This window comes from Sceloporus occidentalis, unplaced genomic scaffold (genome assembly GCF_023333645.1).
Source record: "Sceloporus occidentalis isolate IW3139 unplaced genomic scaffold, rSceOcc1.0.p SCAF_61, whole genome shotgun sequence".
In the NCBI taxonomy this organism is placed as follows: domain Eukaryota; kingdom Metazoa; phylum Chordata; class Lepidosauria; order Squamata; family Phrynosomatidae; genus Sceloporus; species Sceloporus occidentalis.
The window spans coordinates 2,833,197-2,853,069 of NW_028317041.1; the positions used below are offsets into that span (position 1 = coordinate 2,833,197).

Consider the following 19,873-nt stretch of genomic DNA (forward strand, 5'->3'; position numbering starts at 1 on the left):
TCTTAAAGACAGTCTGATGATACGTAATAAAGTTTTATTCTATCATGAAAGCTGAAGAGTTCTGATGAGGACAATGTTTTTCAGTTGTATTAATATATTTATGAAAGGCATATTTTTATTCTTTTCTTGGTTACATAGTACCCAACCTTGATTAGCAGCCTTGCTAGATTTTGTGCTGAAAAGTAAAGCAAACCATTAATCTGGGAAACACTAATACATTGTATAGGATATTGATCACAGAATACAAAATGAAGTAGACCTCTAATAAAAAGTTAAACTTTTTTTTATCTGGTACAGAATGGAGTTCTTTTCTTTAGTTGTAGTAGGCAGTAAAATGTCTTAATAACCTGTTATAGAACTGATGTAGACTAAAAAGATGTTGTGGTGCACACATTTAATTGTTTTGCTTTTGCTCCTTTATCAGATGGAAGTAGGCAAGAAGAGGTGGAAGGAGAGGCCAGTGAAGAAGAAAACTGGTTTGGAACAAATTCAGAAACTCCATCTGAAGCTTCTTATGGAGATGTTCAAGATACTTTTAAGTTGTCCCCTGACCACAGAGGGCAAGAATCGCCAACTTCCCCTGACACTTCTCTTGGAAGTGCAACTCCGAGCTTGAACACAGATCTGGGGATTCTTGAGAATGAACTATTCAAGGATTCTCCTCGTTGTAAGGAGCACTTGTCAACGTCTATGTCCTCACTGGATGAGGATGAGCATGTTGGCACAAATAAGCCATTAAGCAGTAATCTTCGACGTCTCTTAGAGGCAGGGACTGCGCAACTGGTAACGGATGCTGCTAAAAATGGTCGGGAAGAGTCTCCACTTAATGCTGCCTCAAGTCTTCAGTTTTCTCCTTCTTCCCATCATGCAAAGCAGTTGAGTGTACTTGCCAAGAAGCTGGCTGAAAAGCAAGAACAGAATGATCAATATGGAGGAATATCAACTAACCGGTTTATTTGGAACCAGGATCAATGGCTGCAGAATTCAGCTAACACCTGTGGCTTGTCACCTGACTCTGCCATCCTCAAACTAAAAGCTGCTGCTAATGCTGTTTTACAAGACCAATCCCAGCTGAGGTCAGAAGAAACATTGAGGTTTGAATCGTTTACTTCACCCTTCAGTTCACAATCAGCCAGTTCAACTTTAGCAGCTCTGTCAAAGAAGGTTAGTGAAAGAGGCATGAGCTCTAGTCAGGAACGTCTTTCCCCAGCTGGACCGTTTCTGTCTCTTGCTTCCATGACCTCCTCTGCTGCCCTCCTTAAGGAAGTGGCAGCTCGAGCCGCAGGCAGTATGCTGGCTGAGAAAAAAAAGCCCCACATTTCGGAGGATCCTTTGCCACCACCTCCCGAAGAGAAGCAAGAAAAGGGAACACCAACACAGTCGTTAGAACTCTTATTACTTCCTTCACCCAAAGGAAGATCTTCAAAAACAGGAATCCAAGGTAGAAGCATTGCCTTGTTTTTATTACTCTATTTTGCTTTGTATAAATGTTTATATACAGGTGGACAGATAATTTGTCAGTGTTTGATTTGCAGCTGTTGAGGGCACTAAAAAGTGACAGTCTTACTCTATTCTTTCCATTTTAAAGTATATATCTAAAAATAAAATAGTATGAAAAGTGTGGAAAAGGAAAGAGCTGAACACCCACAACAATAACGTTCTATACAATTAGGTTCATTAATTGTTTTTAAATGCATCAGTGTGAGCCTCAAAGAAAAGCAACATGGCATTTCTGTATAAATAAATTTTGCCTTAGAGCTGCATTCTACGTTATTATAATTATACCCATCGCATAATGCAGCAAAGTACGGTGTGGGTGTACTTTTGCCGGCTAAAATAGAAATTTAAATTTACATTTGATTGTATATTTTTAACAAATAAACAAAAATGAGAAACGGGGGTGTTGTGCTGCAGCTTCTCCCAAAGATAAGTATTTTTTTTTCCCCGCTACAGATTGAAGAATACATATTAAAGTGACACTCCAGTCATCATATGCACTTTAATGCATACAATAGCTGTGTTGTCCCTTTAAATACCATGCAGTCAGCTTCGGCATTGGCTCTGGAGATTGCTGTATGCAAGGGTCTCCTGAGACCCCAGTGCATATCTGCAAAGTCTTCTCATTGATTTCAAAGGGACCACTTTCCTGCCACTGACGGAAAGCTCTAAGCAGCCAATCAGTGGCAAAAAATGTTAGATCGTGTCCGAAGAAGGTAGTTTTGTAGCATTGCGTGGTAAGTGCTAATTTTTGTTTTGCAAGAATGCATGTTAAAATACTCCAGTATTTTTTTTTTTTTAAAGATTGTGTTCATATTCGTTTGATTCCAATTACAAGCGATTATAGACTTACAAACATATATAACAAATATATAGACAAGTTAAAATTCCCTTATCTCAACGGCTATTATTATGATGGTTGTGATCATATGGTACTCCCAGTACTTTAAAATGCATTCTTCTGTAGTAGTGGTGTCTGAGACATTACACTGTTAAATACTTTAATATTCATTTTTTGTTCAGGCTGGTCCACTAGTTTGTGCCTTCAACATGTACTTTCATTTTAAGAGAAGCTGTAGCTCCAGAGCTGTAGTGCAGAAAATGTATTCAGCCAAACCCATCTCCTGCAAACCTAAAAGCCACTGGGGGGGTGTAGAAATTGGGTGCATTTGCAAGGGAACAAAAGTGTAATCTAAAGCGCACACTCTATCATGATGCATGTACATAAACAGTTTTGGTCTGTGAACTGGGCTCTCATATCAATCTATCACTATTATATATACTAATGTGAGCATGAGGTGTAGGTATTTTCAGAAACATCATCATAAAAAGGGGGGGGACCCTAAACCCTTTGTGTTACTCACATGACAGCCAACAGCAATAAAAGAGATGTTTCATGTTTTTAAGCATTCCAATTCTGATTGTATAAATAGACATAAAATTCAAACTTTAGGTTTTCATATTTCAATCTGTACAACTCTCATCCCTATAGGTTGACACTTATAAACATTAAAATGACTTCTTGCATATGTTGTGGTTAATGAGCTGCAGGTGGCAGCGGAGTCTGGGGGGGGGGGGACTAGCACATGAGGTCAGGCAAGCCAAGGTCATGCACAAAAGGAACTTTACAGAAAAGATAACAAAAGAAAAAACCCCAATATGTAACTTGTATGGGTAGACTAAAAGAGGGGGATGTAAATTATAGCTAAACATGAGCACTGCAAAAATGTTAAAACAGCCTCGGTTATGAAGGGTACACAAAGAGGAAAAAAAAAAAAGCCTGGTCCTTAAGGAGTTAAGAACTAAGGAAACCACATTTTCAAAACTATTGTATTGATGTGACTACATGATGCGGTCTACTCTGAGCTCTTTTTAATGTTAGCAATGCTATATAGGCGAGTTGAGCAGTTGAAATAAGATATGACTTTGATGCTCTTTTGGTAAGCGTGGAATGGCTTTTTGTAAGTGCTCACTACAATGTTATTCTAACTTTCCCAAATAATTTCAGTGTGATTGACTTGAACCATAATTGACATATGTATAAAAGCCTGTCCTGTTGTTATATCCTTAGATGGGAAGCTCTTAAAAAATAATAAATCCATCATTGTATTTCCCGAGTCCTGTATATAAATGAATGTAGAGGTCATCAGCAACAACATATTTTTTATATATTATGACTATAACATTGATGACAAGCTGGTGGCCTAGGAGCATCTTTGTATACCTCTTAGAATGTCGAAATCCTATTGAGCCTATGTTTATGAAAATAATAGGGTTTCTGCTTTAAAAAAGAAAGTACTATTCCATGTCAAAACACATGAAAGATTTAAATGTTATTAAAGGGACAAAAATAGTTTCTTCACATACACCTGAGATCTCCAGACTGTGTCATACAATTAGGACCTTGAAATCTATTCCCCCTATATTCAAACCCCAATATGTTTCCTTTAGAACACTGGCTTTATTGGAGTTTTCCGCTTAAGGTTATTTCTGATATTTTCTCAATAATCTGTTCTTTGTTTTTGAAATTCCTTGCTATATTTTGGTGGTAAACTATGTGGCGTTAGAATGTTGGAGAAGGAAAACTACAGATAAACTATAAAATCATCTGTAAGCTGATTCATAGGTCCCATATACTTAAACTGTTTACTCCTTGTCCTAGCCTTTATTGTGATTCTAGAATTCCGTTCCTTGGGTTCCAGAGATTTGAGTTACAAGTTACAGATAAGGAACACGCTAGATTCCCTGTGGGCAATATTGATGGCTAACAACTGGTGGTTAGTAAGTGCTGTCTTATGACCTTTATAGCCACTTTGGAGCCAGTACAAGTGAGCTATAGAGGTGAAAGTTTACAGCTTTGTGTACAGTAACTGAACTCATTAAATGGCACTGTGGGAAACACCCAATGTAGTGCAGCTGCTTCCATTGGCATTAACGGAGGATCTTCATATGACGGAAACGTGCGCTCCTTTGCTCCATACAATCTGAGCGCTCACACAGTCTTCGGTACCGGTCGCTCTCCAACATACAAGTTCATAGGGCAGCCTGATGCAGCCCTGATTGGTGTCAGACGTCGACTGATATTGCTTTTATGGCAATAACTAGATATGGATTATATCTAGATATGGAGATAACTAGATATTCAGAGAGGGAATATTACACTCTGCATTAAGGGTTTACTTTCACTATTCTACTGTTACTTTTGTTGTTGCTTTTCTTTCGTTAACAAGTCGAGTGGCTTGTGCTCATCTGACTTCTATGTCTCTGCTGAAAAGAGCTATCCGACTGATTGTGTGCAGGCTGGATGTAGTCTAAAAGACATTTCTCTGGTCCCTTAGTCATTGCCCCAGCTCATTTACCATTGAATGACATCACGGCTTTTAATAGGTTACAGCAGTGAACATTTTATTAACAACCCTTATCAGACAACTCCATTGGAGAATCCAAACCTATTGCATGCAGATAAATGTGCTTTCTTGGTAACAAGTCACATAAAGGGAAACGGAAGCCAGGTCTGCATGCCAAGTCAGACACTTCTGCTTTTGGATTCATGTTCCTCTTGTTAGTTCTGTCTTTGCAAAGCTTTACAGTATACTTTTGAGTCATGAGATGATATACGGATTGGGATAGTTTTAAGAGAAACAGCACTGTTTATAGTATAATTAAATCTCTTATGGTGTTCTGAAAGGATCGAGGGAAAGCAGATTGAAGTGCTTTCTCCAATTCACTGCTTTTAACGGTAATGACAATTTGTGGCATCTACATGGGGTTTGTGAGCCATGGATGGGAATAGTAGAATGATCCCGTCAAGACAATGCTGGATAAGGGTCTAGTCCTCCCTTCAAGGGTCAAACAAGTTTAATGCTCCTTAGCAAAGGCTTAACGCACTGATTTACAATATAATTTTGCCACTTTTTATTCCCCATTGTATACATTCCTGGGTGAGGAGCAGTACAATTTCTGCCTTATTCTTCCTCTGTGCCCTCTTGTATCTCCGTCTGCCAGGTGACTACGGTATTTGGGATATGAAGATCATCCTTGGCACTGTTATGTTCTCGTTGATTAGTTATACAGCAAATAGGTATATTCAATACAGTTTAACTGACACCGTTCATAAAAAACAAATGTGTTTAAAAACCATATTTTTAAAAATAGAACAATTTTACATTTTATTTATGACATTGGACATTATATATTTTTACCATGTTCTCCAGGATCCATGGGTATTTTATTTTTTGTGGTTGGCTATTTCACTGCGTGAAGTGCTTATGGAGATTAGATGTGTCAGTAACAAGGGTGTCCTGCTAAATTTGAATGTTGGACACATTGTACGATAAAATATCTCAGTGTTTCGAGAAGCATGTTGCGGTATACAATGTGAGCGGTTTTACTTATATGAAAGATTTAATGAAAAAGAAATGTATATGTAAATGAGAAGTATGCATATTAAAGTACTCTAAAATAAATAAACTTACCCGAATTTGCAACTCTGTTGCTGCAGCTGCCCTCCTCTGATATCTCTTTCCACTGATTGGCAGTTTGAAGCAGACAATGAGAGGGAGTTACATGCCACGCAATATAGTCTGAATAGCCCCCTACCAACAATGTTTCCAAATCCATGAGGAAGGGGGAAAATGCATGAGGAGAGGATTCTTCTAGTTAGTCAGGGAGCTTCGGCCATGAGAAAGGGACAAATGGGTATGTTGGATTCCGTAGAATTCATCCACGTACTTGCAAGGGAGACCACAATATAAGTTAAAGGGACCACTCAGCGATAATATTCATTAAAGTTCATGTAGAAACATAGAAAGTGACGGCAGATAAGAAGCATTCGGCCTATCCAGTCTGCCCAACCTCTGAACTTTCCTTAATCCTTGGCCTTATCTTATATCTATTATATGATGGCTGTTGTGTCCCTTGAACCCTAAGTATATTTTATCATCTGTCACGCGTTTGTTAGGTTTATTCAGATGTGTGGGAGACCATATCTTTTTACCTGTCTTCATGAAGAAATGTTCTTCAAGTATTTAAAAAAATTAAACCCCGATCTGGTAAGGTTAGGAGACACGGAGAGGATTTAGCTTCTTCTAATTTGTTTATTTTTAGCAACCAGGAAGGAATACGTCCCACAGAGATAAAAATACACAGAGGTACGCGGGAGCAGTAAAGTTGTAGAAGTCATATTTAGCCATGTAGTATGAAACTGACCATGACGCTATACCAATGTTTCAACGATTATACGTTATCTTTGTGTGATTTATTACCTTTCATACCGTAAAAGTGAGTTTATTCACCTTTACTGTTTAAAAAGGGAGTAAACTTATTTTTACAGAATTGGTATACAATGGATTGGATGCCGTTCTGCCTTTTATCCATGATTTATTCTGGTCTCCTCTGAATAGTAGCTAAGCTGAGAGTTCTGCGAACGTTTTAATCTTTGCTGACATGTGAGGTTAGATGGGGACGCACTGACCTGTAAGATGGAATATGCAATTAGGTCTCGTTCTGAAATGAGAGATGTATTCCTGTGCATGCGAGTATAGCCTTCATAAACCTCTTGCAGAATTTATGTTTAAATATTAAAATTAGCTGTGTATGCAGAGACAATAACAATATAACCAAATCATAAACTGAAGTTATTTATTCAGTGCATTTTTTACATTAGATTGTAAGCTCGCAAGCAAAGTCCTCTCCACCTAATGTATTTGTCTTAGTCTGTCAATTCTAGTTTCTTCATACCCTTTGTATATGTGGATTGTAAATAGTTTATATAAATAATAATAATTTGTGGCTATATAACGCACATACCATTTTTCCTTAACTGTTGGGGTAACCTTGAGTAGGAAACCTTCTCTGAGCTGAGCAGGCCCTGCGTGATGCATTGTTTAATTGTAAAGATGACCTAAATCTGCTCGCTGTTTTGCGAGGGTCACAAAGCTGGAGAGCCCTTCATAATGCATAATTAAATAGGCAAGCCGAAGAGTGTTAGGTGATAATGAGATCTGAACAGCAACGAAAACAACTTTTTAAAAGTGGCAGGTTTATGATATGGAAATTGATCTAAAACTCTCAATGCAATTTTGGGCCGCATTAAATGAAAAGTGATGATTAAAACGTTCATTATGGCGTCCATTTCACATCACGGACATAAAATATGGGTTTTCTGGCTCTTTTACTTATAACACGTCAATATATCTCAACTGAGTAGAAATTCTTAATCTTAAAGCTGACATCTTAATTAGTGAAATTTATAATGATATTCACAATACCATTTAATTATTAACCTTTTCTGTTTGTGTTCTCTTAAATATACCTTTGTTCTGATTATGTGTTAAATAAGTTCAAAGAAAATATATATATATTTTTTAATTTCTTATCCATCAGCTCCAGAAGAAGAAGGAGGGAAACCTTTTCAGTGTCCCATTTGTGGACTGGTAATAAAAAGGAAGAGCTACTGGAAAAGACACATGGTGATTCACACAGGTTTAAAAAGCCATCAATGTCCGCTATGTCCATTTCGCTGTGCCCGCAAGGACAATCTTAAATCGCACATGAAGGTAAGGTTGCTTTACTATATACGGTTACTTCGAGAGAGCTATTGTAAATAGCCCAGTTAAGCTATCTCTTTAAAAAAAAGCTACCTTCTGCCACTTTGTGTTCTGTATATTTTAACGTGTTAACCAGTTCTTTAACCCCTTAATGACAATTGCCGGTTCTGGCACGGCACGGAAAAACAAGTCGATTATGACAAATGACGTGCCAGAACCGGCACGTCTTTAAACGGGTGCAGAAAGCGATCTACGTTCGCTTTCTGCACCCAAACGGCGTTGCTATAATGCCTCGACCTCGAAACCAAACCTCGACACCAAACACTTACCTTTGGATGGACTGTGACCACTCCGCAGCTGCCGGTGATCTTCGCCATCCGCAAGATGGCGGCGGCCCGGGAAAAAAACCAATAAAGGTGAAAAAGTTCGCTAGACGGTCTCCAGACCCTCTAGAGAACTCTGGCTCCACTTGCAGGTTGAATACAGGTACTGCATTCAACCATGCAAGTCAATGGAGCCCAGATTTCTAATCACAGTGTGATTAGTAAAAATAAATAAAAAAATAAAATAAAATTAATAATAATTAGAAAAAAAATAAAAAAAAAACTGTAAAATGTAAAAATAATTTCAGGGGAACCTTCAAGTTGAAAAAGTTTTACAATTTTTTTTTTAAAAAGGCAAAAAAAATAAAATATATAAAAAATATATTTTTGTGAGCAAGTCCTAAAATTAGCACATTAGCTTAAAACATAAAATTTATGATTTGATGGGGTAAATTGAATTGGCCGGGTTCAACAATGTCCCACGAACACACGCGTACCAAATGTGGCCTTTTAGTTCCCCCCAAAAATGACAAACCCATGCATATGGGGTATCACTGTACTCAGGAGATGTTGCTGAACGCATATTGGGGTGTTGTGTGACAGCGGCATATACCAGGAGCTGTAAATTCATACATAACATAGGTGTGTGGGGGGAAAAAAACCCACAAAAGAATACTACTGCAAACTTTGAAAAAATTCTGGTGGTAAAATGTGTGCATGCAAAGAGTTAAAATACCAGCATTTAAAATACCCTGGTGTGTCTAGTTTTCAAAAATATATGGTTTTGTTGGGCATACTGAAATGGCCCGGCTCAAAGATGTATCAAATAGGGCATGGGCAGTGGATCCCCAAATGCCAAAGTTCAACATTGAAAAATGCGCATGTCCCAAATGTGGCCCTTTTGCCCCCAAACAGCCAGGCAAAATCATTCATGTGAGGTATCGCTGTACTCGGGAGATGTTGCCGAACACATATTGGGGTGTTTTGTGATAGTGACATATACGAGAACCTTTTAATTCATACCTGAAGTAAAATGTGTGTGACAAAACAAATGCAAATAAATGACTACCACAAAGTTTGACAAAGACTGGTGGTAGATATGGTGCATGGAAAGAGTTAAAATACTAGCATTTGAAATACCCTGGGGTGTCTAGTTTTCAAAAATATATGGCTTTATTGGGCATACTGAAATGGCCCGGCTCAAAGATGTACCAAATAGGGCATGGGCAGTGGATCCCCAAAGTTTAACATTGAAAATGCGTATGCCCCAAATGTGGCCCTTTTGCCCCCAAACAGCCAGGCAAAATCATTCATGTGAGGTATCGCTGTACTCAGGAGATGTTGCTAAACACATATTGGGGTGTTTTATGATAGTGACATATACCAGAACCTGTTTATTCATACCTGAAGTAAAATGTGTGTGAAAAAACAAATGCAAAAAAAATTACTACCATAAAGTTTGACAAAGGCTGATGGTAGAATTAGTGCTTGGAAAGGGTTAAAATACTAGCATTTGGAATACCCTGGGCTGTCTAGTTTTCAAAAATATATGACTTGATGGGGTAAATTGCATTGGCCGGCTTCAAAGATACCCGAAATGGCACATGGGGGGAAGAATTACCAGATTTGGAAAAAATGGCTTTGAAATAGCAAAACGCTACCTGTACATATTGCCCCATAATGTGTAGAAAAAAGCAAAAAAACATAAAAACATTGGGTATTTCTAAACTCAGGACAAATAGTAGAATCTATTTAGCAGGTTTTTTCATTACCTTTTATAGATGAGTAAAAGATTTTTCAACTAAAAGTTAGAAACAGTCATTTTTTTCTAAATTTTTCACCATATTTTATACTTTTTTTTTAATAGTAAATAATATGATACAATCAAAACAATGTCATCTAAAGAAAGCCCTTCTTGTCCTGAAAAAAACAATATATAATGTGTGTGCGTTCAGTAAACGGGAAAGAAGAAAATTACAGCTAAACACGAGCAGCGCAGAAATGTTAAAACAGCCATTGTCACGAAGGGTACAAAAAGTAAAATCAGCCTTTGTCACGAAGGGGTTAATATGATTGTTAGATACAATAATATTGTTATATATATTATTATTTTTAATGATTACAATGATCAGCACTATTAAGCTTTTTATTAATTCACTAGGTAATCAGATTAATATTGAGGGTTTGTATGGAAAGTAGTTTATCATTACATTAGTTGGTTAGGGTTACTCAGTAGGGAATTTTAGTGTTAGGGTTACTTTAGCTAGTAAGTGAGTTGTGTTGGTGAGTTGCATATATAAAAATGTATAGTTTTCTTGGGTTAAGTTGAAATATAGGTCCACCATACTGTCTGGGGTTTTTTTTTATGTTTTTGCCTACTTTTTCCCATATTAAATGATAGCGTATATACATGAGTATGGTTTCAGTAGAATGCCCTAGGTGGGTAAATGAGAGTTTGTGTGGGTAAACGAGAGTGGGGGGCATTACCGCTGAATAAAGACATAGCAAAAATGCTGAACCCCTTTGCATCCAAGTATGAACTGTGTAAAAAAAACCTGCGCCCGTAAGGGGTTAAGTACGTTTTTGCAAGCCATTTAACAAGGGGCTTGTTAAATGGCTCCAATTTATTGCATTTAAGTGAGTAGCATAAAAGGACAGATTCTGTGGGTCCTACACGTTGTCTGTATAGAAAACTTATTTCCCCTATTAGTGACAGGATAGCCCATTCCCTTATATGCATTCCATACATCTAGTAGGTTTAAAACTAAACATTACACTACCCCTCCAAAATCTCTACTGTGTCCGGCTGTTACTATTTATACCTTATTGCTTCTGTTTGTGCCCTTGCAGTAGCAAACATCCGAAGGCCAGACTTCTTAACCATATCCTACAAAAAAGAATTTGTCCTTCGATAAAAACCATTCGGCCCATCTAATTTACCCTTTTTTCTAGCTGTTGCGAAACCTCAGACTTTATATGAGCCTTGGCCTTGGCTTAGCCTTCATTAGGCAATCTCCATCCTGGTGATTTCCCCAAAAAAGATACTGGAAATTACTCACATTCTTATTAAACAATAAAATGGGTAGATTTGATGTTTTAATGTATGTAAACACCCAAGTGAAAACAAAAAGGGAATATTACAATGGGTATGGTGGTCAGTTTTTATGGAGACATCCCAAAAGCTGAATTTTATCACGTTCCAATAAATAGGAAAAAGAAAACTACTCTTTACTTTTGACAAATGCTATATAAAGTATGCTTAATTTAATTCTTATGCAATCATAGCATTGTTCTGTAAATAGAGGAGATCTTTGCATCATTTAGTTTTTTTATTACTCTCATTCTTACACTCATTCTAATTGGTCTAGAAAAGAATTAGTAATTCACACGCAAATGTCCACCAACCATCACCCAAATCAATACAAGCAGCAATTCCATTATTGATGAAAACATTCATGTACAACAGCTCATATTCATGCAATTAGTGTTATTGCCTCTTAATGCAGCTTTAACTGGCTGCGCCAGTGTCACAGCTACTTAATTACTACATTGTTAGTTTAGCAATTTTATATTGACCGTATCATGTAACCACACAGAGAGAAAATTAACTTGATAACATAGTAACCTTTCTATATGTCATACTGGTAGCAAAAACCCATCTTATTAAGCTTCAGAGACCCACTCAGCCTTGCCAATAAAGAATGACTATTACTTTGGTAAGTACTTTAACATGGGTTGTTTTTTTTTACTTGTAGGGAAAAACATTATTTACCTTTAGGAGAAGCTGCAGCACAACACCCACTCCGTGATCATATTTACATGCCACTGATCAGTTGCAGGAAAGAAATTCCATTTAAATGGGAATGATTTCTGTGCATGGGGCTCATCTTAGACCCCTAGAGACTCTCACTGGACAACAGGAGATGTATTCAGCAAAAAAAAAAGTTTGCAAAGGGTATAACAATAAAATTTTAATTGAACACTCAGCTGTCATGCATTAAATTGCATGTGATGACCAACGTGTCCATTTACAGATGCAGCACCTCGAGTGTTAGTCTTGGCCTACTTTTTAACATTATTTTTATTATAACTTTTTGCCAAATGCTATGCGTATTACTGTTACGCTGCCTTAAAAAAAATTTTGTATTATTAAGTTACAAAAATTTAACATAACCCAAAGAGTAAGAGGAATCTAATATGCTATGGTAGATTTACCTTAAAATGTAATAGAAGAAAATATGACACAAAATAATAAAACAAGTGCTTACATGTAAACAAAAGGAATAAAAGAAAGAAAGGAAACACAATAATGAAGTTCTCAAGAGAAAAAGTGATCCACCATTAGGGAGTATGTTGCCTGGCAGAAGCCTCCCAAGAGCAGGGGAAACAACTAGCATGACTATTTTTTAATAAGTCATGGTAAAATAAAACATTTAATATATACCAACCATGTCTTGTTTGTTGTGTGCTGATGAAATAAACTTCATTACAACTAGTGCCCAGAATCTAAGAATAGTTGGAAATATGACTTCTAGGGTGGCTGGTAACGGGGACAATAACACATTATATGGTACCATTGAAATTTCTTTTCAAATGTACCATAGTTCTCCTGTGTAGATGGCACCTCGAGGCAATGGCTAGTCCTGTTTTGGATTAATTCTGTGAAGGTGCTGTGCGATTCCATATAAATATATTTTTTAAAAACCTGGAGACTCTAGCTACACCTCCAATAGCATAATCCCAATCCGTAACGGTAAACAAGGTTCCAAATTCTTCCTTCTAACTTTACTTATTCTGCTTAATTGAGAAGAAATATGTGGTGTTACCAGTGTGATATACATTGCCTTTGTAATTGTAATGCCAGAAATTAACAAAATGTCTGTCCATTAAATACAGTACACCCCCCTAACCTTTTTAGCCTCATCAAGGTTGTAAGTATTGAGAGTAGCAAGTTCTGCATGTCCAAATGAATGCCTTAAGGAACATATTTTGACATTTTCTCTAAGTAACTGTTTAATTCTATCCATGGATAACTTTTACATGCCACCTGTGACTACCTTGAGTAAGGATTGTGTTTTGACCGAGCTTCCTATATGTGCGGAATGCAAGCAGTAGCTATGCCTTACTCTGTTATCACAACCTGCAATTTATATGTTTAATTAATCAGATGGGTTTAGGGGTATAACATCATCATGTGCTTCATACTATTGACCCATCCTGTCATTTGCATTGTCTTTAATGGTCCTAAATAGAGTTCTTCTTAACCATATCCCCTGTCATACTTCTCAAACCTCTCCTTAGGTCCACCAGCACCAGGACAGAGGAGAGACCTTTCAGTGTCAACTTTGCCCTTTCACCTCTTCCCGTCATTTTAGCCTGAAACTGCATATGCGCTGCCATCAGCATTTCTTGCGATCAGAGGCCAAGGTGAAGCAGGAACCTAGCGATATGGATGTTAAAGAACCCAGTTTTAATAATTCTTTGGTAAGCCGGGATGAGAAGAACATTTCACCTGCACATGGAACGCTAATTCCAGAGAACTTGAACCAGATTAACTCTGTACCTGTTTGTTCACTACCTATCAAAGAGGAACCTAAGGATGAGGACTGTCCCTCTGTGATCCCGTTTGCTGATAGGCCTAACAGAAACAGCAGCATGAAGCTAAAAGACTCTTTGGATTTTGTTACTTGCCCTTCATCCCTTTTCAGCCAAGATATCTCTGTGAAGATGGCATCCGATTTTCTTATGAAGTTATCAGGTATAGTTCACTTCATTATACTTTTTTCATTTGCGTACTTCCGTGTATTTTACAATTTACAGCTGTATTAATCAATACAGATTAGTCGTTTCTCTCAAAATATTTTACAATTCTATACGCTAATATAAATGTAATTGTAATAGGCCATGCATATGTTATGAACCCGAAATTATATGGGACCAACTTTTTGGGATTGGTGTTCTCTCTTTTCCAGTTAGGAGGACCTTCCTTTGCAAACAGGAGATTGCTAGGGCCCCACATTCCCACCTGTCCTGCTCCCAGGACCCTTGGGAACAGGTACCCTGAATAAGGAGTTTGAAATAGGGAGAGTTGAGGTAGAATGAGGACTGAACTGGGGGGAAAGCTGGGGCAGAATGAGGACTGGGAGAATAAATGGAGATGGAGTGTGTATATATGTATAGTGTTAGAGTATCTGTATGTTTATGGTGATCGTGTATGTCATTAGCATGAGTGTGCCTATGTATGGCATAAGAGTATGTCTGTTGTGTTTGTGTGCATATGTTACTAAATGGTGTTGGCATGAGTGTGTGTCAGTGTATGTTACTAGAATGTGAACCTAGAGTTAGTGAAGCCAGGGGGTGAGAGTGAGGGAAGGAGAGAGAGTGTTTGTATATAAGTGTATGGTGTGAGTGTAAGGTGTTAGAGCAAATAAGGGCACCAGGTTGGTGCCCATTCCAGTTGCACAGGACAATGTAGAGACATGGACACCTGGGGTACTCCTGCAAGCTGCCAATGATACTGGTGGCACTGCTTTGATGTGAAGCAGGAAGCCACAGGTATATAAGAAACTTGAAATGCAGCTTGATTAAGGTATATAAGGCAAACTATTAAAACCATATTTATTAAATATGTAACATGCATATGTAAATGAATATATGACAGAAAAGGTGCAGCTGTTACATGATGTTGTTGCCAATGGGGTGGCCTGGCGGCAAAAGTTAAGTCACCCTGTGCCCTACAACCCACTAGGGAAGGCCCTGCCATTGTTTGTTCTGCCGCAGTGAAGAACAGATCTGAGGGATCAATTTCTCAGGAACATATCTTCAAAACAATTACACTAATTGATAAACAAGAAGGTATGGTAAGAGATCCACATAATAGCATTGGCAAATTATAATAAGCGTTATGTACGTGTGTGTGTATATAATATATATATATATATATATATATATATATATAAAAATAATCATCTTTTTTGTCAAGATCTTTAAACAAATTAATTTGGTTGAAAACCAAGAAGAGAAAGCTATGAGTGGTTATGATACATTGATTTTATACTGCTAAATGTATCTTGGGTCCACTTTAGGGTTAGCATTCAGAGGGTGACATTTTATGCTTCTGTCTTTTTAGCTACTAGGTAACTTAAAGATAGGCAGATGAACAGAATATCTGCGGGTTGTTTGGCTGAACTGTGTAGGTCAAATGTAGAGAAAAGGCGCATAGAATTCTTTTGTGCCCTTCATTAGTATGATGTCATGCTGAATACAGTGCTCTGGTTCTCTGCATTCTGATCTGTTGGAATAACAAAGCCCTGTTCATTGGAAGATTGCTTAACTATGTAAAGCAAAAATTGAAAGGCTAGTATGCTACTTGTTAAATGCTGATGGGACAGGCTAAATTTAAAATTATTTTTGAATGGGGTCCGTCATTGAAAAAATACTTTGTTGTTGACTAATAATAATAATAAAAAAAAGCTTCCGCTATAAAATTTGTTTAAACTATTTGTGACAAAAGAATTCAAACGTATCTGTTGAAAAACATGATTACCTTTTGGATGCTCCTTAAGTCATACCCAATTTTTTTGTGTTTTGTGTAGCGGTTTTACAAAGATTTAAACAGCAATTCAGTGAGCAGCCAGTTAGGAGAAGGTTACCTTCTGGAATACATTATCTTGTCGGACAATGAGGCAGGAAATGTAAGCACAATTGAAAACATTTCTAAGTTAACACTAGTAATAATAAAAAATAAAAAAAAATATGATTGGCGTTCCATTTTAACTAAACATTATTCTGGGCCAACTTACCTGCTCCCGCAACATTAAACTCACCAGGGTTGACCCTTTATTTATCATACTTAAAGCGACAGTTTCATGTCCCAGCAGAGATGTGAACAAGGTCACATAATGCATGTAGCATGCCCCAACAATAGTAATGTGGCAGCTTGCACATAGGGTGCGCTATAGGGAGGGCTTTGCGCTAGGTAAGGGGTTGCGCTTTGTGTTTCAGCATATGGTGTTAGAGTGTACGTGTGTTTCAGCGTGTTGGTGGTTGTTAGTGTACAGTATGGTGCTAGCTTAAGTGTGTCAGCATACTGTGTTAGAGAGTCAAGGATGAGGCAAAGTTTAGTGGCTCCCGGAAGAAGGGGGAGAATGTGTGTGTGTTAGTTTGCTTGTTAGTATATGTGTGTTAGTTGTGGGGGCAAATTCTGCATCCAGATGTTGCTCACCCCTGTGTCCCAGAAAATCCCACCAAAGGCTATTGCATATCAAAGTACTGTATGAATACTTGAAAAAGCATTCGTTAAAAACGAACACATTTACCTTATGGAGAAGCTGAAGCGCCACAGCTGCAGCTTCCCACCTTCTCCGTGGTTCCATGATTTGTCATGAGATAGATTATCATGCAGATGCAGAAAGGAGTTCCTCCCCCTCGTTTGCTGAGCTGACTGGTTGAAAGTATATCATATGGCAGGAGATGTGTTCACCAAAGCACATCTGCTGCATGGCAAATGCCTGAGGGGTGGGGACAGGGGCAAATGCGTGTTGGGGATTCTGCAGAATCCTCCCAATCATTAGTTAGGGGAGACCACATACGTTTATAGGGACCTGTCAGATACGTCATTTAGATAATATGTTAACGCTGGTGATTTTATGAGCATAGCCTTATGTGACTAATACCGTTGTGTTTATTGCCTATGTCAGGAGTAGTTGGCCATATTCAATGAGTAGAGCAACAGGGCAACGATGAAGTCACCTTTGCCGTTTTAAAACCAGACTGTTTTGGTAGTTGTGTAAATTTTAGGATTTTGCTAAACATTTTTTCCTTTCCTGTAAAGACTACAAAATGCCATTAGAAGCCTCAAGAGATTGACAGTGCTCTTAAACGGATGGTAATTGGCTAGTGGAGAATGCATCTTGCGTTTTGCTAAATGTCAGGGCTAAGTGACTTGTAGCAAAAATATATTTCAGTACATTGTTCTCTCACTTGTCCTTTAATGCTTTAACCTGTTTGCTTGGAAGGACTTAGTCCCTTGATCTTTGTTCCTTAGAGAGTATGGTTCTTTTGACCTTTGAATGCAACCTGGAGAGAATTCAGCGGTTATAAAGATCACATTTTAAAAAGAGCAAAAAATGAGAAATCATAGAAAAAGAAGGTAGCTGTCTAGAAGATGAAGTATGATTAGATACTATCCTTAATCGTTTGACATTTTCTGCAGAAGCAGTCCTTTAGTAGGCCTCAGGCATGTAAGTACACTCAATGTAAAATGGTTACCTGAAATTCCACGAAAATCCATGTTATAGTCTGTTTTATGCTGTTATACGTTTTGGGTAAAAGGAAACGCAATAGAAACTGACTTTAAAAGCAGATAAGAACCGTTCAACCCATCTAGTCCCAGTTTATCTGCTATAAAGAAGACCTTAAGCCTTATTTGGTCCTTGGTCTTCAGCCAGTCTTGCTGTACAAAAATAAGTACTTTATCAAGCAAGATGCCTGCCATTAATCCACAGGAAAACCACCCTCGTTGCTCCATGCCGAAAAAGACAAATCCACAAACGACCACCTTCTCCACTCAAATGTCGGTGGCAATTCCCAGTATATAACAGCTATAATGAGTGGAAGTTTGCACAGCAAACTGACACTTTTCTTTTATCTTATTTAAAGAGCATAGACAGAGTCATACGAACTTAGCTGCAGTTCATCAGCATGCGGTAATTACCCAACACGTTTCGTTAGACGTAGGTATTGGGCTTGCACCAGTCACACACCCATAAGTAAACCACCACCTAATTGATGACGGCTGTGATGAATGGATGAATGGATACCTGCCCTCACAACATTATTACCAGAATAATAATTTAAAATACAAAACAGAGGAGTTAAAGTTTAACAAACATATAAATTACCGTAAATTAAATTATTGAAAAAGGTATCCTACATCCCATTCATGGTTAAAGCCCTGGGGGTATCTATTTCCTAAACTGAAACTCCAAAATGCTTCTTGCAAATCTCCTCCTCTACCTAGGAGTATAACCCTCTCAACCACTAAGATGTTCACTTAAACCGCTTTTCAAAGCAGGTCCAGTGCATTCAACATATTGTTTTCTACAAATATGACAGGCGATTAAGTAGATTACATTGCATGTGTTGCAGCTTAAAATGTGAAATTCCTTACCATTAGGCAATTGTCCACAATTTAAGTTTAGTCGGGTTATCTGCATGAATCCAGAATAACTCATCCGTAGAGCAATTTCATATTGTACGGATAAACTTAAATCGGTCTTAATAAAAAGGTCTGAACCCAATACAGACAAAATATCCATTTCTATATAAGAGCTGTCTTGCCAAGGCCATGTGGACATGGTGGTTTTCATGAATCACACCATATGTTATTTGTGTAATACACAATACAAACCATTTTAATACTATTAAATATTAATTCTATATACAGATACATGCTAAACACCCAGAATCCATCTTCATGTTTTTATCTAGGTGCTTGATATCAGTTTCCCTATATATGAAGCTATGGGCAAGGCTAGTCTTCTAGCTCTTATGCTTCTAAGACTCCCATTCCGACTTATGATAGGAAATCACAGATGACGACTTCTGTTGCTTGACATTTGTTTTTATTTAACTCTGTAACTTACGATATAATACCAGTTATTAGAAACACCATAAATAGGGACTTATTATACTTTTCTCATTTGTGAAAGACTATGCAGATACACTCATCAGTTTCCACTCACGTTGTATTTTATTAGTCACCCCGCAAGCAACACACATTCCAATGGTTATTCATCTCGATTAAAAAACCCACCATGTTTGGGAAGAACTAACCTGTGGGAGTTTACTATGGAAAGAAATGGACCAACATGAGTCAACCCCTGCCTCTCAGACCATGATACTCCAGTGGCTTGTACTAAAACTTGGGTACAGTGAGGCCTATGATATTTAGCCCCAGCTGGTTCAAAGAGAAGAATGATTAGATTGCATTGCAAAGCCTTCTTTTTTTTCAACTTGTTTCAAAACCTCTACAGACCGTGGCTGATAAACCTCCGAATGCTAGGCAACACCAAACAAAACTTGGTACTCTGTGGAAGCCAGAAACTCTTTGTTGTTTAACCAGTGACTGCCGGTAGACTCAAGAAAATGTTCCGTTTTGGAATGTTAAGTGTTCGTCTATAGATTCTGAGGAGACTTCAACGTTCATAGACAAGAACACTCCATTACCCATAGTTCCACGCACACTGTTATTTAAAAAATGAATACATTTGGGTTCTGAAACGAATGTGGTTATATTAAGTCATATTCCAATTATACAGGGATTTATACTTGGATATCATTTAAAGCGGATAGTGCTTTACTGTACTGCCTCAAACGTAAGTGTTGTTCATGTATATAAAAAGGAAGTGATCCTGAAAAGACTTGATATGCATGACATTCCATGACTATTTTTGATTAGCAGAATACTGGGATGTGCACAGAACAGCAGCCTTCTCCATGAAG

At 37.7% G+C, this 19,873-nt stretch overlaps 1 protein-coding gene across 1 annotated transcript in view; it reads left to right on the forward strand.

Moving 5' to 3' along the window:
* Positions 1–19,873, forward strand: part of LOC149287409 (zinc finger protein 827-like) — a 61,797-nt gene that overhangs the window by 12,650 nt on the left and 29,274 nt on the right. The window contains exons 2-4 of the mRNA XM_089492907.1: positions 425–1,441; positions 7,882–8,054; positions 13,670–14,126. Coding sequence (XP_089349033.1) covers positions 425–1,441; positions 7,882–8,054; positions 13,670–14,126 — 1,647 coding nt within the window. The remainder of the gene's footprint in view (positions 1–424; positions 1,442–7,881; positions 8,055–13,669; positions 14,127–19,873) is intronic.